The 26,555-nt window shown below is 35.9% G+C and overlaps 2 protein-coding genes across 2 annotated transcripts; one reads left to right on the forward strand and one right to left on the reverse strand.

Moving 5' to 3' along the window:
• Window positions 1-111: 111 nt before the first annotated feature.
• tgfbr2l (transforming growth factor beta receptor-like) lies at window positions 112-12,382 on the reverse strand. The gene is made up of 7 exons (XM_059500387.1): window positions 12,187-12,382; window positions 6,008-6,158; window positions 4,868-5,070; window positions 3,007-3,839; window positions 2,048-2,189; window positions 1,827-1,954; window positions 112-1,008 (listed from the first exon to the last, which is right to left on the reverse strand). Exons 1-7 carry the CDS (start codon window positions 12,242-12,244, stop codon window positions 730-732), a joined length of 1,794 nt encoding a protein of 597 aa, XP_059356370.1. The 5' UTR covers window positions 12,245-12,382; the 3' UTR covers window positions 112-729.
• A 503-nt stretch (window positions 12,383-12,885) lies between these two features.
• snx4 (sorting nexin 4) lies at window positions 12,886-24,497 on the forward strand. The gene is made up of 14 exons (XM_059500388.1): window positions 12,886-13,019; window positions 14,228-14,352; window positions 17,749-17,887; window positions 17,970-18,119; window positions 18,421-18,468; window positions 18,888-18,943; window positions 19,066-19,138; window positions 19,494-19,555; window positions 20,302-20,367; window positions 21,841-21,930; window positions 22,311-22,410; window positions 23,213-23,358; window positions 23,703-23,817; window positions 23,974-24,497. Exons 1-14 carry the CDS (start codon window positions 12,933-12,935, stop codon window positions 24,019-24,021), a joined length of 1,305 nt encoding a protein of 434 aa, XP_059356371.1. The 5' UTR covers window positions 12,886-12,932; the 3' UTR covers window positions 24,022-24,497.
• Window positions 24,498-26,555: the final 2,058 nt, after the last annotated feature.

Consider the following 26,555-nt stretch of genomic DNA (forward strand, 5'->3'; position numbering starts at 1 on the left):
AAGTAGCTTTTTTTCTTTTAATTAGGATAAGCTAATTGATTATAATCAGTTAGTCTGGAATGAAAAGGCTCATCCTCAACTTCTGAAGCAGGACATTGATCAGATAAAAAGTCTTAATGTAGTTGTCATTTAATTAAAGTCATCAGGTCAGTGGTTAAAACAGGGTCAGTGCAATGTCAGGCTCAGATCACATTTTGAAGTTATTCTAAAATCATTTGAAAGGACTACAACCCCGTGTGAGCAATGAAATGAAACTGGTTCTTTTTAATGTCTAAAAACAGCAGTTATGTTGCTAGTGTATCGTATGTGGTTCTGTGGTTAATCAAATTGAAGTCCCCCCAAAACTGAGTTTATGGGGAGATCACGTGGATTTCATGACTGAGTGAGTCAGAAAGACCAATGGAAAATTGTAAACCAGAAAATTATGTGTGGTAAACATTTTTGGGAAAACATGTTCGGAATAACTGCGCTGCTTGCAGCTTTCTGCCACGTACCCCTAACTTCTCTCCACCTGCGTTACTTTTTTTTTTTCTTTATTGCAAAAAGCAGCCTTTTCATCCTTCACTACATCCTTTAACGACATTATACAAGTAAACGAGGATATGTTCGAACAGAAACCCTCTTTTGTCCGTCGGTTTAGATTAGCGTTTAAAGAAAAATGGAGACCGGCTCCACATAATGATTCAATATGGATTACAAGAAGTCTGATTTTTCCAGGAAGGACAGAGGTCACATTTGACTTGGTTGCTTGGAGGAAATAGAGATCTGTGTGTCAGATGTAACATGCAGACGGATGCCAGTGCTGTGGTCCGTGCAGGGAGGAAGGAAGGGAAGGGATGGGCTTTGGTCCTCTGTAGATGGCAATATGGGTGCTTGGGTGCAGATGGAGTTCTCCAGCTCTTCCTGTGCCAGAGTATTAAAGCGCTCCACCACACAGTGTGCCGTCAGACGAGCCTCTGGGTCGTGATCCCAGCACTCTGTTATAGTCGCACACAAGAGCTGCATGCCCTAAAAGACCAGGCAGAAATGTCAGTAACATTCTAAGAAGCTAATTTCAGTTTGCCAGTGTCAATATATATACATGTGCATATTAAAAATGTATATTTTATTAGGATATTATGTCATATTTGTTAAAAAAAAGTAGTTATTATAAATTGTATAAATGTGCACATGTAATTAATAATGTACATTTTAATTACATTTAAAACGTAATAATTAGATTTTGTTATAACGTGGGTATACATCAAATATATTAAGGAGATATATATTTTTAATATATCATTTTATAAAATACATTATATTGGGTATATATTAAAATCTAATAATAATGAATGTGTGTGTGTGTGTGTGTGTGTGTGTGTAAAATAACGGTATACGTCTTTTTTTTTTAATTAAAAATTTGGTGTTTGTGTATACATATTAAATAATAAAAAATAAAAAAATAATAGAAATGAAATAAACTGATTTTTAAGCGTGTTAAAATATATACTTTTTTTTCAAATAAATTAAAATAAAAAATACTTTTAAAAATAATATTTTGAAAAATGTTTTTAAATTAAGTAAATATATTTAATAAGGAGCCTTCTATTTTAAATGCATATATAAAATCTAAAAAAACTGCCTATTGGCCAAGTGCATTGGCATATAATGTCATAAAGTTATGGGTGTCCTGATTTCGAATCCCAGGTCGAGGACCTATCCTGCTCTCTCTCCCACCTTGCTTCCTGTCTACTCTCCACTGTTGTATCATAATAAAAATAAAAAAAGTAAAATTTCTAAATAAATTTGATGTATTCCCTTATTTTTTATGTTTAATGAATACGCACTGGATGTGTTGTCCAGCTCTCTGGAATATCTGGTCGTCCTCTGTCTCTTAACACCAGGTCTCTCATGCTGTCTACGCAAGGTTGCTCACACACCTTGGAGCCAAATGGGGGTTCGTAACTCTTTACCTCTGTTAAAAAGAAAACACATATGCTTAAATTATTACACTGTGTTTTATCCTCCAGCATCTTTTAAGCTAATATCCATCGAGAGCTTTACTTGCCTCCTATAACATCACACCTGGAGACCATTTCCCATAGCACCAGGGCCATGGAGTAGATATCAATCTGTTTAAAGGACTCCAAGTCCTCTAGATTAATCCTGGACTCCAGAACCTCAGGGGCCATGTAGCGTGCGGTCCCCACCTACAGGAAACAGACCATGTGATTTAAATCAGACAACTGCACCAAATTGAATTATTAATGGTTTCATGTGATTACATCTGTGACCTAAACAAATCAATCTCCGAGCAAGCTTAAAAAGCTTGAAGAAATGATCACTGTTCCCAGAGCAGTTTTGCCAAATTCTAAGGCAGAAACTATTGAAATCTGTTTTGCAGGCGCTTATAAACTGAAGATGCTAGATAGGGCAAAATAAATATTTATTATAAATATGCAATACTGTTCAAAAGTTCAGCCACAGATTTTTATTTTTTTAATAAATACTTTCTTTCAAGATTAGAATGACGATTTCTCCTTCAAATAAATTGGTGCATCGAGTGTTCTACCATGTATCCTGAAAAAAAAGTATCAGTTTCCACAAATATGAAGCAGCACAACTGTTTTCAACATTAATAACAATGAACTACATTTCTAAATATGTGTGTTTATTAAATTGTAACAATATTTTACAATATTTCTGTATTGGGTCTTGGAGAGCATAAGAGACTTCTTTCAAAAGCATATAAAAATCTTACCAACTACAAACTTTTAGTAGTTTCATTTAGTATCTTAAAGTTTTGATAAAAAATACTTCATTTTACCTAATATTTTTCTGTGCTCTATATCAAAGTTCTGTCCTATTGGCTTAGTAACAAAAAAACTATGTGGAGTTTTACAGAGATTAGTGACCTTTTGAGGGTTCATTTTGTTTAAAAGCTGCCTAAGATGGCAACTACCTAAGCAGGCAGCAGACACCAAGGCAGCTCACAGGGTTTTGTAACAGAGCCAGTATAGTTCCTACCTGTCCACTGTTGGCAAAATCATCTACAGTGAGCGAGAGGTCGAGTTGTAGAGCCAGTCCGAAATCACAGAGCACACACTCGCTGAGGTTCTTTAGCACAATGTTGCTGCTCTTTAGATCTCTGTGGGCGATGGGCACTTTAGGTGTGCCACAGGGCGTTGTATCGCTATGCAGGTGTGCCAGGCCTCTTGCCACAGAGCCTGCCATTGAACACAGCTCAGTCCATGTGAGGATATGACCAGCCAGAAATTCCTGAAGGTTTCCCATGTTATAATAAGCCATGATGAGCCAGTATTGCCTCTGGGGGGCGTTAGCAGTACCGCCCCTCTCCTCAGCAGTCAGGAACTGCACTATATTCTCATGTTTTAAGTTGACGTCAGAAAATATGGCTCTTTCGTTACACCAAGAGGAATACTCCACTGCTGGGAAGATCTTCACAGCCACCGTTTCATACTGCCCCCCCTCATTATGACTGAGCCGTGCCCGCCATACCTCTGCAAAGCGTCCCTTACCCACCAGCGCCTCCAGCTGGATGGGCAGTTGCTCTGTGTTGTGGTTAAGGTTATTGGCACAAGTCGATGAGATTTCCGAATTGACATCATCGCTGAGGGATGGCAGCTTGCCACGGTAATCGCTACCATTTACTTGGCCCTCGGCGGGATCTAGAGACTGGTAGTGGGTGCGTCGTGGCCCCCAGTCTTTGGGTTTCTTGCCAGGCTGACGTGTGCGGTACAGGTAAAAAGCCATGGTAGCAATGACAGCAACCAGGAGGGGTGGAACCAGGCTTATGACTACTACTGGAATGATGTCTTTAGACTTCAGCTTTGAGAATCCTGGCAAACAAAGGAAATAAAATATATTAGCCAAGCGGCAACCTCCCGCTCTCATTCGTGAAGTCCATATGGAAGTGACTTAAACTGTAATTTGTTAACTGGCCACTAGAGTCTGGCTGAAAAATGGAGTCAATTCAATAGCCTCCCCATGTAAAAATGCCCAACTTTACAGCAGAAAAACATGTTTACAGCCTGGTTCAAAAAATTACTTTGGTCTATATAGCTAATATTTCCCTTCATTATAACTTATATAACATTTTTTTTTATAACTCATCCGTTTAAATGATATTAATCCTTAAAGTTCTGCATAATTAAGGGCGTGGCTACTTGAGTGACAGTTGGATTGCCGTTGCTGACTGCCGTCGAGCTACATGGGTGTGGTTTCAGCATCCAGCTCCTGCCTTTTTGCCCATTTTCGATTTATCTTGGAGTGACACAGGGTGACGCGCTGCCAAGATGGCGAAGGCAGCCTCCGCCCACTTTTGGCTTCAAAAACGCTCTTTGAAAACCTATGGATGATGTCACGGACACTACGTCCATGTTTTTATACAGTCTATGATATAAGCACACATGGGCTCTGTTCCAAACCTCAGCGAAGTACCTTGCTATAAAGGCAGAGCCCTCTAAGTGAGCATACTAACTGAAATGCTACTTCACAGAGGTGTAACGGTACAAGTTCAAATAGCAGTACAGAGCTCGAGTTAGCGTGATCTCTTTACTACTAGTTTGAATGCAAAATAAACATGAATGACAAGCTCATACCTCAAGTAATCACTCAATCAGTGTTTCAACCATGGAAAGGAGTATATATAAGCTAAGGTAGATTTTTATCGCGGATAAAACTTGAATTTATTTAAAGAAAGAGCAATTTGATCAGAAACCACTTTTTAATAAAAAAAAACAATTTTATGTTTAGTTTTTTGCCCCTGCTATACAGAAACCATACCGAAGCCATGGTTTTGTGTTGCAAAGCAAAATATTTTGGCAGAAAATTTTTTAGCAGTGTTGAGGTATTCATTTGAACACACCGTTGGCTCCTTTATCGAAGATGAGTCTGTCGTTGCACTCGTGATCGCCGATACAGCCGCAGATGAAGAGCAGGCCATCTTCAGAGGGCTGAGGTGTCATCAAACACTCTTTGGAGGAGTAGTTTGTCAGCATTATGTTCTCCAGCATATCCTGAGGGTTATAACACAGTGTCCGCACACTCACGCTCACATTATCCTTCTTCCTGTGGAAAAAAAGACAGAAAAAACCCATCAGCTGTTAAAATAGTGACCTGATTCTTCAGAAAGGAAAAAGTCTTTTTATGTTCCTCCGATGAAAACTAGAATAAAATTCAACCAGGGAATCCCTGCTCAGAGGTGCACTTTGTTCTTTATGCCAGAATCTAAACTTTCCTGAGGGTTATAAATGTGTTTGCTGTTTATCCAGCATTAGGGGAGTCTCTGTTTGACCCCTCTCAGAGAAGAGCCTCTCTTTTTACTCACAGCTTGCCTCTACGCAGTCACTCAAAGTTCACCTCGATTGGCTTCCCCGAGAAGCTGTTCATAGAATGAGCAGGATGGAACTGGTCTTACAAGGAAATCTCTCGAAAAAGCAACCCATATTACACCACAGATCCCAAGTTCTTATTCAGTGTGACAATATTAAAATGTACACAGTTACTACACTTTTACTATGATAAAACCATGGTTATTTTTCATTAGGGAAAAACTCTAGCACAACCAGTGAAGTATGACTGCTTAACAAAATAAATAACTCTAACAGACATTACTGTGATCTTTTTTGTGAATCAAACACAAGTAGCTTACAATTAGTTAACTACTGACCAACTTAAAATGAATTAAATCAGTGCAGTTAAGTGTTTATATCACGATGTGTAGTTAAAAGATGCACATATGTTTTGTCAGTGTAGTACTATATATAAATGAATACTGTACCTAAATGATACATTATCACATGTTTTGTTTATTGTTTTCCATTCTGTATATTTATGCTGCCTCTAAAAACACTATTATTGAAGTTATCAGTTCTTAGATTTTAAGCCATTTAAGTGTACAAGAACAGGGAATGCTTGTGTGTTCAAACAGAGAACAGGGTTTTATCCTTTCAAAAGCAATTTTTATTGCACGTCACATATGCATATAGTTCAAATTTAGACTTACCATATCGCGACACACACTTCTTCAGCCAGAGTACAGTAAGAGGTCAGACTGCAGTTGCTCAAGCAGACGTTGTCTTCACATACGGGACTCGAGTGATCACACCACTTACAGAGGTTAGTATTTATGAGGGTGAAACTCTGCGCCTGCAACACTGCAATAAGGATAGTGAATAAGACTTCATAGCTTACACAGTATAAAAATACTAAGCAGCATTTAGTCAATTTTAATTATAGCTCTAATTGAAGACTGTAGGTAGCTGATAATTTTTTATATATAAAATAGTAAATGTGTACAGAATATGTTTAAGTGTGTGTGTGTGTGTGTGTGTGTGTTTTTCCACATTTTTTTTTTTTTACATTCAGTTGAAATGCAGAATGTTTTTTTATAATATAAATATTATTCATTGCCGTTTCTCATTTAATAAACTTTATATAATAATTCATAAAGGTAATGAAAAATGCAAAACATCTGAAACAAAGATGCATAAGCATAAATAACAACAATAATAATAATAAATTGGGCCTAAAGTCAACAGAAAAAAAATTTTATAAGTGCCTATATGATAGCCTTGGGAAATGTCTAGAAGCACAAGGAGTGCAGTAAAAGCAGTCAAAATGATCTATGATGAAACTGATTACAATGCAAAGTCATAAGAATGAAAGCTGTAATGACAGCTGCAATCAAGACAGTATTTTAAGAGCAAATCTTTGAGCTACATGACCCATCTGGAGTCCATAAATCTCTAATTGGATTTGGATGAATGTAGTATATGGCTTGGTGTGGGTGTATTTGTGTGTTTGGGTGTATTTGGTTTGGTGCACACATCACTGAAAGCATATGTATTCATGAGAGTGTCAGGAGTTCCTGTGGTAAAGTGGGATAAGCCTGAATTCCTTCCCATGCACACTGTCTCCTATGTCTTGATACTACCACATCATGACAATATTAATTGTTTATTAAAAGCAGATGAGGGGTGGGAGCCATTTTGCTGAAGGAGTGCAGCGACCTTACAGTAAACAGTATTAAAAGGAAAGAGTAGAGATATTTGACACAGACTTCCAGATGTCCGCTGATGCCTACCATCAAAATATACGAGAAAGAGAGAGAGAGAGCTCTTTCATGAAGGAGAAAGGGACATGAAGGGAGAAAGAGACAACAGAGAGAAAGAGAAAAACTGAAGGAAAAAAAAACATCAGGCTAAGCACAAAAGCCCCCGTTCTATTAACTTTAAAGTAATTAAACTCTGCAGCAACTGCTCCAGAAATAAATTGAAGCCAGAAGCGCTCATATTGGCCAAGTTTGAAGCACAACTCCTCGGTGCTTCTGGGAAAACCAATGGCTGCGTGCTTACAAGAGATGCTGGCCTGCAGTTATTTGGTTTGCACTCAAGCAAATTTCCCCTCTTTTTCCCTTTGTAATTCATAAGTATGATGATGTATAATTTATAATATTTGGAATGTTTTCTAGTACCACCTTCGGGTTGTCATTATAACACTATAATATATATATATATATATATATATATATATATATATATATATATATATATATATATATATATATATATATATAATTAGTGCTGTCAAACAATTCATTGCGATTGACCATATCCAAATTAAAGGTTTTTGTTTACATATGTATTTGTACTGTATATATTTATTTTGTATATATAAATACACACACACGTATGTACGTATATATTTTGGAATTATTTTTTTTATATATGAAATATATTTTTTATAAATTATAAATTCTATGAATATAAATATAGACATGTAAATACATGTAAATATTTTCCAAATATATACTGTAAGTGTGTGTATTTATACATGACAGAACACACATATTATACAAAAAATGTTTTATTTTAGATGCAATTAATCACGATTAATCGTTTGACAGCACTTATAAACCAAAAGTATGTTATTGCTTAATAAATATAACAAATATTTATCAAATATTTATGTATAGATTAAACAGTTTTAGATTATAAAATTATATTTTTTTAATTAGCATTAGCATGTGTATATATATATACACAGTGGTGTGAAAAGGTTTTACATTTTTTTTGTATATTTGTCACACTTGAATGGTTCAGATCATCAAACTAATTTTTATATTACACAAAGATAACCCGAGATATCATAACCCGAGGCGTGGCTAACTCAGAAAAGCATATGCTGCCTGCGTTCAGCTCATGTTCTCCAAAATGGCGCTACAGTAATGTGGAGAGAAACAGAGGAAACAAATTGTTGAATAAAGTCATTATTTTTGTTTTCTTCATGTACAAAAAGTACTCTTGTTGCTTCATAATATTACGTTTGATCCACTGATGGCAGATGGACTATTCTGACGACGTCTTTCATACTTTTCTGGACTTTGACAGTTTAACTTGGAAGTCAATGGGACAGTTACAAGCCTCCAATTTTTCATCCAAAATATCTTAAATTTGGTTCCAAAGATGCAAGTGAGTAAAGAGTTGGGTAACCCTTTAAGTCCAGACTTTGATTTGGCCACCCCAAAACCTTCATTTTGTTTTTCTTGAGCCATTCAGAGGTGGACTTCCTGGTGTGTTTGGGATCATTGTCCTGCTGCAGAACCCAAGTGCGCTTGAGCTTGAGGTCACAAACTGACAGCCTGACATTCTCCTTCAGGATTTTCTGATAGATTGCAGAATTCATGGTTCCATCAATTATTGCAACACCTCCAGGTTCTGAAGCTGCAAAGCAACCCCAGACCATCACACCACCATGTTTGACTGTTGATATGATGTTCTTTTTATGAAATGATATGTCGGTTTTACGTCAGATGTAATGGGACACACACTTTCCAAAAAGTTCAGCTTTTTTCGCGTAAGTCCAAAAAATATTTACCCAAAAGCCTTGGGGATAATCAGGATATTTTTTGGCAAATGTGAGATGAGATAAGGGCTGGAGTTCTTTAGATGTTGTTCTGGGTTCTTTTATGACCTCCTGGATGAGTTGTCATTGGGCTCTTGGAGTAAGTTTGGTAGGCCGGCCTCTCCTGGGAAGGTTCACCACTGTTGGTTCGCTGGAGTCCCAAAGCCTCAAGGTCTTTTCACATTGAGTCCAAAATTTTTGCATGCTTTTTTCCATTTTTCGCATTCGTCATCCATTCGCTAGTAAAATGCATGCTACAGATGTAAAAATGCAGAAAATTGAACCTGATCCAAATTTTTTATGACATGAAAGTTTTGGAGGCAGTGTGTAAATGTGATTGACACAACATGAAGTCATATTTATTTTTCAACGTGCAAAGATTTCTGACAAAATGTAGGACTCAGTGTGCAAAGGCCCTTTCCAGACTGATACATGTCAACTGTTTTGTTTCCCATCTGTTCCTGAATTTCTTTAGATCGCTGCATGATGTGTTGTTCTTTAAGCATGCTTTACTTTGTCAGACAGGTTCTATTTAAGTGATTTCTTGATTCATCAGGTCTGGCAGTAATCACGCCTGTGTGTGGCTGGTGAAATTTAACTCAGCTTTCTAAAATAATGTGGTTAATCACAAATTTTTCATGATTTAAGAGAAGGGGGCAATTCATTTTTCACAACTTTTAAATGAAATCATCATTTAAAAATGGCATTTTGTATTTAATTGTATTATCTTTGTGTAATATTCCATTTTTTTAATGATCTGAATCTTTTCAGTGTGACAAATATGCCATAAAAAAAGATAACGGGAAAGGTATTTGTTTAAGGTACATTTAGAACAGATATAAATGCGATTAATCACGAGTTAACTCATGACAATCATGCAATTAATCGTGATTAAATATTTTAATCGCTTGACAGCCCTAATATAAATTAAAAAAACATTGTTTTAAATGACAAAACAGTAGATTAAATGTTCTTAAACATCTATAAATGCCATAAAGCATTTTCGGGGGCCCCAGTATGCAGTTATCAAACTATCACACTGGGTGGCAGATTTCCAAGTTTTTCAATTCCTTTTAAACTCAGCTTGATCCCTGAAAGCATTTCCTGATACTAAATGAATAACAGTACAGTGAACGCAGCACTCGCATAACTGTCACATTCATGACAAACAGATGTCTTCAGAAGTTGTTTTTGTAGTGTTGACTGTGGCTCACACACACTCCATGAGTGCCATTTTAGTGTTAAGGAGGGTGAAGAGCCTGTCAAAAGCAATCTCTCCTCATTGCCAAATAATAAGAATCAACCATTTATCATCAATGAAAACATGATGCTTCTCCTCCACGGGTACTGTGCAAACCCATGCCCACTAAGAACAACTTTTTGGACTCAAGGCAAACAAAGAAGAGAAGGATAGTCTGTGTCCACTGAGAGGTCACCGGAGTTTGGTTAGGCCCTGTCAGCATCGCACCCTCTGTTTAAGTCATTACAATATTGCCATTGTGGGCAATCATGATGACAAAGCAGGGAGATGCTTCAAGGGATCTTAGAAGGATGTCTTTGTATTTTTATGTAGCCTACAGTTTCTCTGTGAGGTCACATTCGCACATACTGACACTAGTGGCCTCTCTGTATTTCCCAGCTTTTTTTTTTAGGCGTTTTGGACATAAGATGGGAAATGATAAGCTAGACTGAGAGGTGATGGTTCCCTTCTCTTCACCCATATGGTAATATTTCATAATTGTTGTTGTAAGCGGAGCTACTCTATACACACCCAAACCGTTTAAGGAGGTCCCTGCTGTGCAAAGATCATTTGGATTCTTAGGATTGGGTTTCCTTGTTGGAACTTTCCTACATCGTTGTTTTCATGTGGTCACAGTGCATGGCATTTTAATCCCGGGATTAAAGATGCCATGCACTGTGACCACATAGATTCTGTTTTTAATTAAATCTAGTTTTTGGTGTACAGTTTCACAAAATAGTCATGTATGCAGATCTATTTTAGGATACTTTTCTATCTTACTTTTAAGTACTGTTCTGAAAATACAAAGGTTTTCACTGATGTCAAAATGCTGTTTACACTGTACTGTGGCTCTTATGAACATTTTTTTAACAACACAGGAAATATGATGAACATATAGTTGTGTATATTGGACTTCTCGTTTCAGGCATTACGTTCCAACTTTTAAAAATATGATCATATCATGACATGATCATGATATATCATTTCAGTAGGGATAATAACAATAGTTATAGCAATAGGACTAATAGTGTATTGATATTGAATATAAATATGGTATAGGGACCAATTCTCACAATTGCTTATTAGCATGCCTATTATTAACAAATTGGCTTTTATAAGTATTTATAAAGCACATATTCTGCATGACCTAAACTGATACCTAAACTTAACAACTAACTTTCAAACTATTAATAAGCAGCAAATTGTTTTTGAAGAGTTTTGTGAGGCAAAAGTTGTAGTTAATGATTTGTTAAAAGTTAGAATTAGACCTTAAAATACTGTGACCATTAATATTTATTCCAGAATGATAGATTGTTACGAAATAAAAGCTCTAAAAGTTTTTTTTTAATTTTTTATTATGCCATTGAAGAACCATATGGGTTCCCCAAAGAACCTTTCAGTGAACAGTTCTTTATATATATATAAAAATGTATATATATATATATATATATAATTATTATTACCTTAAAGAACCAACTTTGTAGATTGGAAAGTTGGAACCAGATGGAAATAAATAGTCTCTATTTTATGACTGTAGAATATAAAATTATTTTCCCCCTTAAAAATAATAAAAATGTATTATTTTATTTATTATTTCTTATTTTCATGATTGGACCCTTAAAAAATCGAATGTGCATAAAACCACTAGCCTATGTGGACGATGCTTCAACTCATATCCAATCAAACTGTAAAACTGTAGGCTATTATTCAAGTAAACCAAACACACTTGAACTTGAATATACGGTGATTTACTGCATTTGCAGTATCTCAGAAAATCAAAAGAAATGTTTTCCATGCGATGCCATGGAAGTCATTTTGATTTTCAATAAAAGCATCTTATTTTAACCAAGACGTTGAACCCAGTTTATGGTAATCCATATCTGTTTAGAGTGGAAAAAAATGGGTTTCTGTCGTGTTTAAATATATTAGATATTCTATTCTCAGTCTGAAAAAGTTTTGCACAGAAACTTCAAGACAAAGCTCTGATGCGTGGAGCCTCCAGACAATGAAAGCATCGAGAAAAGCGAAGATCTACTTACGACAGAAGCACAGAAGAACAGATGTTGGAGCCCACGATCTGCAGTCCGCGCGCCCCATAATAGCTCACAATCCACAGATCCCAAACTGGTGAAGCGACGCTGTTATTTTCTTTATGTGCTCGTGACAGACACAGATAAGCTCATCTGTAAGAGAGTTCAGGACTGTGTATGTATGTGTGACTGAGTTCCGTGTAGGCGGATCCAGATGTTTTTAATCCAGATGTGAGTGCGAGCGGATCCGCCCAGGAACTCGCATTTATCAATGCGCGATTCACAATGTATACAGAAGGAACAATGAACTACAGTCCAGCTTGTTGTGAAAAGTACAAATCTTGCGTTCTTTTCTTTCTTTCTTTTTTTTCTCGTTTTTTCTTTCTTTCTTTTTATTTCTCACTTATAATAATAATAATAATATTTTAATTAAACAAAGGAAAATATGAAAAATTGATAGGCTAAGGCTAGATTGCTGTACATCTCCTCTAAATGTAAAATATAATTTCAGTGTGATATTGAGACTTTTAAATACAGTTGAGGAAATGTTTTAACTATGCTTGAAGTGTTTGCTCAGGTAAAGTTGGGAAATAATTAGCAGAAATCATTCTAGTGGCCTAGACCTAATTCTATATAGAATTAGCTTTACATCCATTCATAAGCTAATCCTATGATTGTTTTATTCTAATTTTACATTTGCACGCGCACAGACTCCCGGTGAAAGTGGCCAACGCGCAAGCGCGAGACTGGAAACCATGGCGGATTCAGGAAGCGAGGATATAGCGGTGATTGGAAACACAGATCTGACTCCTTCAGAGTCGGAAAACAACTTAAAGAACACGGTAAAGTCCATAGCTGAATATTTTTGTACGACGTGGCCGATAATGTGCTGTTTTGTAGATGTCACGTGCGAGAGCGCGTGATCCGTGTTTTGCTTTGGCTCATGAATGGCCATGACAATATTGCTAAAATATCAGCTGGTTTTGATAAGACATTACATAAACTACATACATGTTGCTGTATTTATTACAGTGTTTACGAGTTAAAAGAGTGAGGAATAAAAAAATGCTCATATATAGCCACATAATAAGAAGGTTGCTTTACTTCGTGCTGTCAATGAAGAGCCTTTGCCACGTAACGTTAGTTTGTAAACACCCAGTATGTCATACACAAGTCTGTAGATTTTCAATATATCAACAAATAGATCTTGGGGTTTGGGGGTTGTCCCGTAGCTAATTTTACACAATGATTACAAAATTTGTCTAAAAAAGGTTTTTATTTAATGAAAAATTAGCCTTATTAAAAAATATATATATAATATTTTTAAGTCTTTTTCCCACCTTCTTGGGTCTGAAATGGAGGAATTTGGGTCAATTCGGCTAATTAAACAATATTTTGCTGAATGTGTTTTTGTGCTGGCACCTTGGCTGGTTTAGGCATATGGTTTAGCACTGTCATGGATAAATAAAGATGACAATAAAACCGCCCGTAGGTGGCACCAAATCCCTGTTTTAATAAAAGGTTTATTGAATCATTCCAATCAATTGATTCACTCCAAACGGCCGATTCAATTACAAAAATGAAACAAGTGAATGGACCGTTCACTAACTCAACTGATTCGACCAAAAACAGATTCATTAAAGGAATGATTCATTTGCACGATACGTTTTACATAATACACAATAAAAAATAGCAGGTCATGGTTCATGTCAGAGATGTAAATGAAAGACTCTTGGCTATCTATCTATTGGCTATTATTTATTTATTTAGTCAAAACAGTCAAGAGATATGCCAACACAGGTGAGAAAACTGTTCTCATCGACTCTTTTTCATAAGATCTTCAAGACATAATTTTATCCCACAAAAATGTAAAGGGTGCTTGTACAAATATCTACAAGTGCATTCTCAACTATTTTCATATCTAAATCCAAACCTCAACATCTTGAAGGGCCCTGAACCATTATTATTATAATTTTTTTTGCTGTTGAAAGTATCAAAAGGGTACTGTAGTGCTTTTGAATATTGTGAATCTCTGGACCAAAATTTACAGATGGTTGAAAAAGGGACAAATCTTTTGAAGATGATGGAGATCAGTGTGGCTGAAGCAGAGAAGAGGACCGGGAAGAATGCCGTCAACATGCAGGAGACTTATACAGTGTATCTTATAGAGACAAGGTAAGACACTTGACTTCACATTCACAGTGCTACAACTCATCATTAAATTTACATTTATGCATTTAGCAGACGCATTTATCCAAAGCAACTTACAGTGCATTCAGGATATACAGGTTTCTTTTTACCAGTATGTGGGTTCCTTGAGAATTGAACCCATGACCTTTTGCACTGCTAACGAAATGCTCTACCACTGATCCCATCCCAAAACCACACAATGGTTGTGCCATTGTTGCTGTGTCGGCTATAGTATAGTAATAGTTTTGATTGTGCACTGTAAAAATACTTTTCAAGAAAGATTCTTTGAATACCTTTTACAAGAAAATGCTACTACAGTCTTTCTACTTTAAAACATTTAATAAAATGTTATTTTCCATTATTTATTTGTGAAATTTACTGCCAGTTTCTGATTGAAGATTGTTTTAAAGTAAATCCTACACTTTTTTTTTTTTCAGTGTATTTTCCAAAAGCATGTCTGGATTTTATCGTAAACATGTCATCCGTGCATATGTTATGATATTTTTACATCATAATTTTTAAACAACTTGATGTTCCATTTAAAATGACAGACTTCGTTCCGTTAATGTATGCTGGACTTTTCCTGTCATTTTGTCCATACAAACTTGGCCCCTTTTTTTACAATCGACTACAAGTCTGCATCAAGATCTGCCTCCATCCAATCAACAGCTGATGAATTATTCTATGCATAAGGAGTTTCTATTGACATAAATTACATTTATACTGTGGTTGAGCCAATAAGATAGACAAGCATTAACTTAACACTTGTTATTTAAAGAAGCATAAGATTGCATGAGAGGTTATAATGTGCAATTTCTTTGTAAATGTGATAACCTACTTTCGATAAAGCAGGTTTACACATTGACTTTCTGACTGAACTATGCTCACACTGTACTAACTCAAAACATCAAAGATTCCCAGCATAACTAGCCCAGTTCAGAAACTGTTGGAGCTACAGCAGACTGGTGGAGACCATTGGTTTTCCTCTCTTTAAGTCCACTTCATACTTAAATGTTTACACTAGACCTTTTCTTCCTGTGCCTGGATCTGTCACATTAACGTTCTTTCTACATCAAATAAAACAAAACAGAAGTATCCTATTGGACCGGAAGTGACATGCAACAGAAGTGTCACTTCCACCTTTTGCTCTCACCTCCCCGTCACCCGTCAAGCTTTGCGTTGGAAGTAGGGACGTGTCGTGATGAGTCAGCACTTCAGGCAGATGTGCTTTGTCTGTGCTTCCAGCAGCGCCAAACACTCAGACACTGGCCAGAGTGCAGTTATATATTATCACATGATTCAAAAACATTACTTAGTGGTCGAACTTATAAAATCACTGTCTGGAACCAAGACATTTTCAAACGTGTCCTGTAACCAGAAAAGCATCCAGAACTAGATTTTGATAAGGATAATGGTGCTTGTGCATCTGAAAAGTTATCTTTAGCTTTTACATTAACATCTATGTGTTTTCAGACGTTTTATCGGAAACAACAATCATTTCCTGGGAATTGAACCCATGACCTTGGTGTTGCTAACACTATGCCCTACAGTTTGAGCTACAATTTATTTTATATTTTTTCAGGATTATTTACATTTTATTGTCCCAAGTTTTATTGCTTGGGAAAGTAATAGCATACAGTACCTCTGTTCAGAAGGCCGTATGATTTGAGCCATCATTCATGTCTGTAGCAGAAACTTTATGTGATGAGTTACATGCTCAGGGTTAAGGGTTTGTTCAAGCCCCTAACCTTAACAGTATATAAACAGAAGTAATAGTAATGCTTGTGTTAGCATAAAAATTCTTACTTATATTGAATCATGGAGATAACTAAACACTGCTGTATTGTTGCTCCTTCCCATGAAAGGAAGGATGTGTTTTTGTAAGGACCATGTGGAAGGCATACTGCACACACAAACAGTGGGTTTTAGAGAGCAGTTTGGTGCCACTGCTCTTGGGGGAAGTTGTACAGTCTGGAGAATTCCTGTCAGCCAATCCTTACCTTCCTTGTGCTTTGATTTCATCATGGATTATTAGCGTGGAGCACATTATATGCTCCCATTTCTTCCCTGGAGCCCTCAGGAAGTTACGCTCTTATTTCAAAGTCTCCCCGCTTTTCTTTTCCCTCCCCCAATATATATTTCCTCTGTATCTCTGAATGCTTTTTGCATTTTTCCATCTGAATTATTGAGCGCTCCATCAATTTTGAATTTAATTTAATTTAAAAAGTGGGATTTCCAGGCCTGGAAAAGGCATGGATTACTTTGGATAGCTTATGGTTTGTAGTTGTACCATGCGGCAAAATATTTATGCCATTTAAAAAAAATCAACTAATTCATTTAAAATGATTATTAATTAAATGAATTTAATCGCCAAGGCTGCATCTATTTGATGAAAACAATGGAAAATGGTAAAACTGTGAAATATAATTACAAATTAAAATATCTTATTTCTGTTTTAAATATGCATTTATTTCTTTGATTTTCAGCAGCTGTTACTCCAGTTTGCAGTATCACATGATCCTTCAGAAATAATTGCTAATTTGGTCTTCAAGAGGCTGTTTTGGCGCTTATTGTTATCAGTGTTGAAAACTGCGATACATTTTTTTTTTCATTATAGAATATAAAGTTCAAAAGAACTTTATTTGAAGTTTTTTTTTTAAAACAAAAAATCTTCAGTATTATTCTAAATAACAGTCTTGCTGAAAAAAAAAATCTTAAGGCGCATTTTATTCTATTATTATTTTTGTATTTTACATATTATCTGTCGACTGCTAAAAAGAAACACCTGGAAAAGTCATTGAAATTCATCTGTCAAAAAAGTTGATTATTGCACTGTAAGCAGGGGCGCCGTAATGGGGAAAGGACGATTCCAAGGGCCCACATCACATGATTTCTCCCGGGGGGAAATTTCTACCGATCCCCCCTTCCCCTGTTCTAACCCTGGAGCGATGTTTAATTAATGCAGGAGAGTTCATATCCATTCTCCTTCATTGCAGTGTGATTTAGTGGAGTTCTGCTCCTAAATTAGCAGCATTCATGGCTTTATGCACTGGGAATTCAGCAAGATTACACAGCGCTGGTAAACCTTTGGCATGTGTTTGAAAAGGCTCTTAAAATGACTACTTTCATAAGCCAGAACCACAACTTGAAATCTCATAGATCTCTGCTTTGTTTATTTCAGATAAGTTTTATTTAAAAAAATTGTTTTAAACAACCCCACATTTCTTGACCGAGGTGTTTTTATTATTTTTTAAAGAGATGTATCAAAGTTTATACCAAACCTAACTCTTAACATTTGATTGAAATGCTATTTAAAAATCTAAATTTCTTTTGTGTTTCATCCCTCTTCTGACAGTATGTTAATTTGTTCTTTGTTTTTAGGCCAGTGGATGCTGCATCAGAAGGGACCAATCCTGTCCCAGATTCACTGTGGAGGCGTTACAGCGAGTTTGAGCTCCTTAGAAACTATTTGTTAGTCACCTATCCATTTTTGGTGGTTCCACCATTGCCTGAAAAACGGGTATGAAAACAAGATGACTTTTTTACTGCTGCTTGTAAATGTGATTTGCATTTGTGCACTGTAACTTTGCTTTTTGCAACAGGCTGAATTTGTTTGGCACAAGCTGTCAGCAGACAACATGGACCCTGACTTTGTGGAGAGGCGTAGGGTGGGACTGGAGAACTTCCTGCTCCGAGTGGCCTCTCACCCAGACCTGTCCAGTGACAACATCTTCTATTCGTTCCTCACTGAGGTAGAGAGTTCTCGCTAAAGCTGTCTGGACAAAGCAAAGAGTGCATCAAACCAATGGCATGCCACTCATACTTTGAGATAGATGTTCTATATGCATTTTTCTTATTGATCTTTCCTTGTGTTCAAATCTCTTGATATGAAGATTTGAACATTTATAATTTATTATTAACTTAAATTTTAATTAAGTTAATTAATTTATATTTTTACTATGCTATGAAGAAAAATATGTTTTAACTGCCATTTTTAATGCTGATAATGGCCTTTTTCAGTGTCAGAAATTGCATCCTTTCTCTGCCCCACAGGAAAATGGTTGGAAGGAAACCGTGTTTGAGACGGGATTTCAGGCGAAGGTATATCAGCACTTTCCAGTTCATTGGGTTCTTTCTCTCTTTTCTAACTACAACACTTATTTATATATTGCTTCTCACCATAGGTTGATATGTTGATATGAGGCTGACTAAATATGTGTTGATTTCAAATAAAAAGTGTGTGAAGTAACCTAATTGCTACTGCGGTGAAGAATCTGTTATCAGTTTATGTAAACAGTCACAGGAAGTCTGTTGGATCGTACTGGATCAAACCCGAAAGAGCCGCAGTATTTTATGTTAGTGTACTGTATATTATTGGCATATTCCAGTGTTTATCTGATCTCAGTCGTTTGAAAAGGTTGTCGTAAGGGAGTGCCTGTAATTTAGTTTGACACCATCTGAAAAAACAAAACCCAAACATGAATCTGTCTGTCAACATTTGGCCTTTGTCATTCTTACAGGCCGATTCAAGATTAAAGGCTTTAAATGCCACATTCAGAGTGAAGAATCCAGACAAGTAAGTCATTTTTGCAAACCGTGTGATACATTTCAGGTGTCATGAAATGCATAAAGATATGGCTGTGCTGTTTGTTAACACTGAAACTAACCTTGACCTGTGTGTGTGTGTGTGTTTCACAGGCGATTTGCAGAAATGAAACACTACGGTGATGAGCTGCAGTCTGTTATTTCACAGCTGCTGAGGGTTCGGGCGGTGAGTGTAAACAAAGTCAAGACCGCTGAATATGCAGCTCAATCTCAGGAAAAAATTTTCACTCCAACAAATGCTTAATTTAAGTGCTATATATATTAGGTGTTATTAGGGAAAGCGATACTGTTGATTTCATTTGAATACTTTTGAGGAAGCAACCTTCTTCTCTAAAGAAAAAAACAATATGATTTTAGGCAACTTGTTTAATTATTTTTCTAAACTTTTATTGCATCAAAATTCTTCTGATTTCGTATATATCTAGTTGCGTTAGAATCATAGAGTGAATTTAATCAAACATTTCTGGTGTATTTACTTATTTTTTTTAAATCATATCTAATCATTTACTAATTTCTTTAAGAGAGCAGCTGATCGCCTGTATGGAGTCTACAAAGTGCATGGAAATTATGGAAGAGTCTTTAGGTAATGTTTCTTTGAAGGAATAGTTCACTCATATGAATAATTGACTTATGTCATGTCAAAACTGATATGGCTTATTTTTGTCTGTGGAACACAAAAAGAGATATTTTGCAGTGTGTTCAGGTTCCTCTTCTCCATATAATGACCATGTTTATATGCATATCATTGTCTGATTATGTTTTGGTTAAGACTTTATTCCTGAACAAAGACTGTTAATAAGAAGAAATGTTTCTTTAGTTTCAAATCAGTTAATTAGAATGATTTCCGATGGATCGTTGCATTGAAGACTGGAGTAAACATTTTAATTGTAGTAATGTTAAACAGTATTACTGTTTTTACTATACTTTTATTCAGATAAATGCAACCTTGGTGAGCATGAGATATTACCTAATTTAACACTATTTCGTAATTAATCAGAATTTGTATGTGCATACAAATGTGGTCCGCATATAGCAACAGTGTATATATATATATATGACCTGTGCATTATATTTCATGTCTTCTGAAACTATACAGTCATTGTGTGTGACGAATAGACCAGTTACTCAAGCTTTTTTCTCACAGTACAATCAGTACACAGTTCAATCACAATTAAGTACCCTCATTTTGGAGGAGCCAGACATGCTTTATAATGTGCTCTGTAAACTGTTTTCGTGAGAAGCAGTTTTGGGCTAAATCTTTTGGGCTGTGATTGTGTAGCTGCGGTCAGCTGCAGTGGTTCAGTGTGAGTCTTTGTTTGTTTTGGACAGTGAGTGGAGTGCCATTGAGAAAGAGATGGGAGATGGGCTGCAGAGCGCCGGCCATCACATGGACGCGTGAGTTCACAGCACATGCAATGAGTAATTCTAATGTACCTTTACAGGATTAGTGCAAGGTTTTATTGCAGCTGGTTTTGATTGAATTTCTCCTACCTGGGATGATCCTGTTACCCTCTGAGAGCTCATTGAGGGACCTGAAATATGAAGGTGCTGTATGATACACCCCATGACTCTCCCATGATTCTACATGTGTGTGCTGCTGGTACTGAGCTGTAAAACACATTTGCCAGATTGATCTGGATCCTCTCGTATTTCCATTCATGGGCCCCCCCATAACAAGTAGCCAGTAAGAAGAGCCCTTGGGAGGCTCAGGTTTTAATTTGGCTGGCAGACTGCGCTGCGAATCTCCAGGAGCCATGGCCAAATCGTTTAGCGGTCTTTTTTTTTTTTCAACGTTGATAATGATGTTGCGGTAGTGTCCTTAGTGAGTCTTTAACCAGCCCCTTTCTTTCTATACTGGTTTTGATGGATTCCAGATTGCTGTACTCAGCAGAAAGGTCAAAGGTCAGAGCCCAATGCGCTGCCTGTCTGTCTCAGCATTGAAAGAAACAACCTGTCCATCATCAGCTGTCAAACTGGTTTATGGATCATGTTGCTCACCTATTCATCAGAATACCCCAAACAGGCTCTGCTTTGGATTTGGCATTATTTCTTTAGGCTCTACATCTGATTTGAAGAGGATAACACATGTAGTTTCACCAGAATGCCAGTTTGAGACATTAGGGATGTGCGATATTACCAAAGTATTCCTGATAAATATTCAAAATTTCATGGTCACAGAATATATAAAAACATGTGATTACTAGAAACTCAATGAACAGTGTTTTATACATTAAAAAATGTGGTAATGCCTGTTCTGGGTAATTAAATGAAAAGGATGTTATCTTGTTTATTTTATCATTTTATTTGGAACTTGAATAGGTCAAAAGGTTTAGATTAATTACGAAAAAAATACGCAGTTAAAAATCTGGGTCAGTAAATATATATATATATATATATATATATATATATATTTTTTTTTTTTTTTTTTTTTGTTGAGAAGTCTCTACTTTTCAATGCAAAAGACAGTAATATTTTAAAATATCATTGCAATTTCAAATAACTGTTTTGTATTTTTATATATTTAAAAACTGTATTTCTGTGATGGCTAATCTAATTTTGGAATTTATGGTATTCTGAATTCTTTGACAAATAGAAAGTTCAAAAGAACTGTTATTTGAAACTGAAATCTTTTCTAACATTATAAATGTCTTTATTGTCACTTTTAATTAATTGAATGATTCCTTGCTCCAAAAAATATAGCATTTAAAGTCATAAAAAAAATAGCATCTTCATCTTAAAAATATATATATATATATTACTGACCTCAAACTTTTGAACCGTAATGTATGCACATCTGTGACCACATCATGAAATTCATGTCTATGTTATGTCAACTACCCTTTGATCGGGCACTTTTGTATGTTGTAGGTATGCTGCTTCGGTCGATGATATTCTAGAGGAAGAGGAGCATTATGCTGATCAGCTGAAGGAGTACCTTTTCTATGCAGATGCATTAAGGTACAGAATTCATTGCTGTTATGTTGCATCATTTTAAAAGGATAGTTCACACAAAATAAGAATTGTGGTCATTTATTTGCCTGAACTATTTTAAATGTGATCTGAAGTGTACTAAACACAAGCTGTTATAACAGTGTGGTTGATTAGAAATGTTTTCACTGAACTCTTGGGAGCTGATAGCCCCCACTGGCTGATGAAGTTACATGCAACTTTTGGTACACTGTGAAAACACAAACTTCCATCAGTTCCCGGTTTTCTTGAAAGTGATCACACTGCAGGGCATCTAGGCTTTCAGTTCAACAATTTCCCTTCGAAACAATGAGAGGATCTGCTTTTATGGTTGCTTTTGCATATTTTGTGGTTTATGTGCTTTTTCACAGGGCAGTGTGTAGGAAGCATGAACTGACACAGTATGAACTAGAGATGGCCACCATGGATCTGACCTCTAAGAAACAGCAGCGGGAGGAGCTCGCCACAGGGGTCAGTGTCCATTTGACCACATGACACAACTCAGAGAATGGAGAACTCCACATCACCCCTCATGTCTGGAATGGGGGACTTTCCAGCAACATTGATATAAACCTGGGTTCATGTCAAAAGAATGAGGGAAAAATATAGTTTTCTGTTTTCAATGTGTTTGATTTAAAAATATCAATTTAATATAGTTGAATATACCGTATTTTTCGGACTATAAGTCGCACCTGAGTATAAATCGCATCAGTCCAAAAATACGTCATGACGAGGAAAAAAACATATATAAGTCACACTGGACTATAAGTCGCATTTATTTAGACCCGAGAACCAAGAAAAAACATTACCGTCTACAGCCGCGAAAGGGTGCTCTATGCTGCTTAGTGTAGACTACAGGAGCACTGAGCAGCATAGAGCGCCCTCTCGCGGCTGGAGACGGTAATGTTTTCTCTTAGTTCATTTCTCCTGGTTCATGTCAAATTAATTTTGATAAATAAGTCGCACCTGACTATAAGTCGCAGGACCAGCCAAACTATGAAAAAAAGTGCGACTTATAGTCCGGAAAATACGGTAATAGAATTACCTCATTGGCACATTTAACATGTTAACATTTGAGCTTCACAAAAAGCCAACACTATACAACAGACTTTCTGACCCGATTGGCTGATATGAATAATTACTAGGCCCACTTGGCCAAAAAATGGGAGTAAAAATGTCAGCTTTCTGCAAATAAACATGGGAGGAAGAGTGTGGCGTACTCCAGCTTAATGGGTGTCAATTAATTATTATTATAATTTTTTCTTCTGTGTAGATGATACGGACCTTCTCTCTGAAGGGAATGACCAGTAAACTGTTTGGACAAGAGACCCCAGAGCAGAGAGAGGCCAAGCTGAAAATGCTGGAGACACAGATTGAAGAAGGAAAGGAAATGGTCAAAGAAAGAAACGCAGAATGCGAGTAAGCAGTGCTCTATTCACACACAACTAAATTTATGTACTGGTGATGATGAAAAACAATAAATGTTGTCATAAAATTACTTAATTAGGTGGTTTATGAGCTGAGAAGCTTACTCAACAAAGTTGTATTGCCTTCTGATTCTCTGTGGCAGTACAGAAATGTACACATATGTTCCAAATACACATTCTTTGCTCATTTTGTTGCATCCCTGAGAAACTCATCTGATAAGGGTGAGTTGAACCCCAAAACAGGCTAATTATTCAGGGCTTTCTTAAAAATATGTAGATTTGAGGATATAATCATTCATGTCAATTATCTCACACAATTTTTTTCTGTGTTTGTAGGGAGTTTGTGAAAAGTGCATGGGTGGACATTGAGAGGTTTAAAGAGCAGAAAGACCACGATCTCAGAGAGGCTCTAATCAGCTATGCCATCATGCAGATCAGCATGTGCAAAAAAGTGAGTAGCATAAGCCAGCATAAAAATAAAAACATTTTGTCATTATGAAACAATCAAAACGCCACTAATTACTGCAGTGCTTTTACCTCTACTGATCCGGACAAAAGGGGGAATTCTCATACTTGTATTAAAAAAATAAGCCTGTTTTGTGTTTAGGGAATTCAAGTGTGGAACAATGCTAAAGAGTGCTTCAGTAAGATGTGAGGGTTCCAGCCACAACAACCAGAACACCAGGAGGCCTTGGAGATGTCAATCCAGAAAAGCACACCCTCCTAGAGACTGACCTTGGGGACTAAAGTCTTCCTCTCAATCCTAAACATTTGTCAGCCTCTTGTACCAGACGTTCTGGTGTAAATAGATATCAAATACAATAGTTTAGGAGTCCAAATAATAAATGAATGGGGTGCTGTTTTATTTATTTCCATGTTCACGAGCCAGATTTTAGACCTGGTTAATTTTGTTACTGCACTAATTTGACCTACACAAGAGTTTGTGAAGGTAACCGATAATTCTTAACACTTCAGACAGAAACGGACAATGGCTTAACACTTCAGACAGAAACAAAAAAATTACTTTATTATTGATTAATCTTGAACTATGGAATCACTTTATAATTTCTTAATGTCTTTAACCTTTATGCTTTTTGATGCCAAAATGTGTTAAAATCAATTACTTTTTTTTTTAAATACTTTTCTAATTTTGTACTGCTTTAGTTCACCATAAAACACAAAAGCACAGATTAAAACTGTATAGGCCAAATAAGAGGGTGGGTTTTTCTAGTGGATCCAGCAGTTCCATTTTTATCGTACCCCACACCCCCCCTCATAATGGTGGTCTTGCACATCTGGAACGTATCCAGTTTCTGCGGGACATGCAAAATGATCTTTATCACCTGGCGTAGAGGACACCAAAAGTCAGATTTCCTATGAAAGAAAAGAAACTTGTCTTATTCGCATGCAAACTAAATTTGCCCTGATGCCCATACAGCAAACAAAGAGGCGTAAATTCATCATAATATGCTGGTCTGTCACTTTTCTGCACATTTAGCCTTAAAAACATAAGCTGTTTGTGACCACTGATCCCTCCCTTTATATGGTTCAGTTCGTCTGAGAAATATGAATATGCTGTTTATGCCTTATTCAAGACTTAACTCTGCATATTTTCTTTGTTGCCACAGCTTCAGTATGAATGCCATATTTGTCATCTGTTATGATGAGTGGGTGGGTCAGTGTTTTGATATAAATCTGGCTGAAGGAATACGAAGGTCACAGGAAAGGCAGGATATAATAATTTCCTCATTTTAGAGCTGCATGTGTAACTCAGCCTGACCCCTGGACATTCGGTTCATTTGTTTTTTGGTTTAGAGTGGGGCAGAGATAACCCTTTTCTATATATACTGTTAAAATTGTTGTGTAACACTAATGGTAATGATAATAAAAAAACTACCATTATCATTTGGCTTATGGTTTCATACGTTTTGAGGGTCACATCATTTTACAGTCTTGTCTACTTTAAATCTGTTGTGTTCATCTTTTTGATAGACAAAGAACAGAGATCATTTGGATTATTTACACTGTTCGTTTTGATTATATGAAATTGCAGAGTTTGAGGCTTAATGAAAAAATACACTGTGTGAGAATGCTCATGTATATTAGGGAAATAACCAAATATATTTAAAAGTTTAATCAAGTTTAAATCTGTCAAATATTTGAACTCTAAAAAGAATACTTTCTTTAAATTAATCCAGTAAAGAGTGCATTTCTTTAAACTGATAAGTTGTAGTCTTCTCTACAGCCTCAGCCATTTTCTTAGGAAGAATCTGCTTTTGTTTCTAGGTTGTAATGTTTCCCTCTAGTGGTGTATTATTCTTATGAACAATTTGTATAACAAAAGCCTTTGATATAACAGACTGTGCTGTGGGCAGATGTTTAGTTTGAACATGTTTGAAGGTTTCAACAAGGTAAATGAGTGAACACTTATTCCAGTTCCTATTTTTTTTAATTCAGTTTATATTTGATCAAATTGAGCTAAAATCAGAAATGAATGTTTTAATATTTAAGTGCCACTATTTGAGCTGTTCAAGTTGCTTTCAGGGCAGTAGTTCACAACTTTTTTTGACTTAAAGGCCCCTTATTATTCAAAAACTATATTCAATAGTCCTTCATATTGGATATGTTTTCTGTGGTGTTTCTCTTTTTTTTTGTCTCTGGTTTAATTAACAGTGGTGTTTTTCAACCTTATGATTAACAGGAACTGGTAGTGTTTATATATTAATTAAACGTTTTTTCAACAATAATAAAAAATAGTTATGGAGGAGTATTTTTTTGTTTTTGTATATTTAGCATTTCATTCATTTTATTTAATTTATTATTATTACATCATTTTAGGTTATAACTTTGGAAGTTTATTTTAGGGCCTTTTTAACCTTTGAGAGTTTGTTTCTATTTCTGTTTTCACATACGATACAGTGCATCATTAAACATATTGAAATATATGTTAAAGTGATGTGTCAAGTCATTAAAATAAATGTACAATCTGAACAGAGATAATCTAACTATAAATGGTGATATCCCTATCTAGATAGAACTGAAATAAAATATTATTAAAATATAACCGATGTTACAAATGTGTTTATATAAAAGGGTTTATTTATATAAATTAAAAATAAATATAAAAATATTTGAAAATCGCTGAAAAAATACAATTATATAGGCCTATATATATATATAAATATAAAT

Source organism: Carassius carassius, chromosome 19 (genome assembly GCF_963082965.1).
Source record: "Carassius carassius chromosome 19, fCarCar2.1, whole genome shotgun sequence".
Classification (NCBI taxonomy): Eukaryota; Metazoa; Chordata; class Actinopteri; order Cypriniformes; family Cyprinidae; genus Carassius; species Carassius carassius.

Excerpts from the sequence above, each read along its gene's own strand:
- tgfbr2l (XM_059500387.1), bottom strand. The coding sequence starts at position 12,244 with ATGGGGCGCGCGGACTGCAGATCGTGGGCTCCAACATCTGTTCTTCTG. Across the intron at positions 6,159-12,186 it reads TGTTCTTCTGTGCTTCTGTC|TGTTGCAGGCGCAGAGTTTC; the intron begins GTAAGTAGATCT and ends TCCTTATTGCAG. Across the intron at positions 3,840-4,867 it reads CTTCGATAAAGGAGCCAACG|GATTCTCAAAGCTGAAGTCT; the intron begins GTGTGTTCAAAT and ends TTTGTTTGCCAG.
- snx4 (XM_059500388.1), top strand. The coding sequence starts at position 12,933 with ATGGCGGATTCAGGAAGCGAGGATATAGCGGTGATTGGAAACACAGAT. Across the intron at positions 18,120-18,420 it reads TCTATTCGTTCCTCACTGAG|GAAAATGGTTGGAAGGAAAC; the intron begins GTAGAGAGTTCT and ends TCTGCCCCACAG. Across the intron at positions 20,368-21,840 it reads GCCGGCCATCACATGGACGC|GTATGCTGCTTCGGTCGATG; the intron begins GTGAGTTCACAG and ends TGTATGTTGTAG.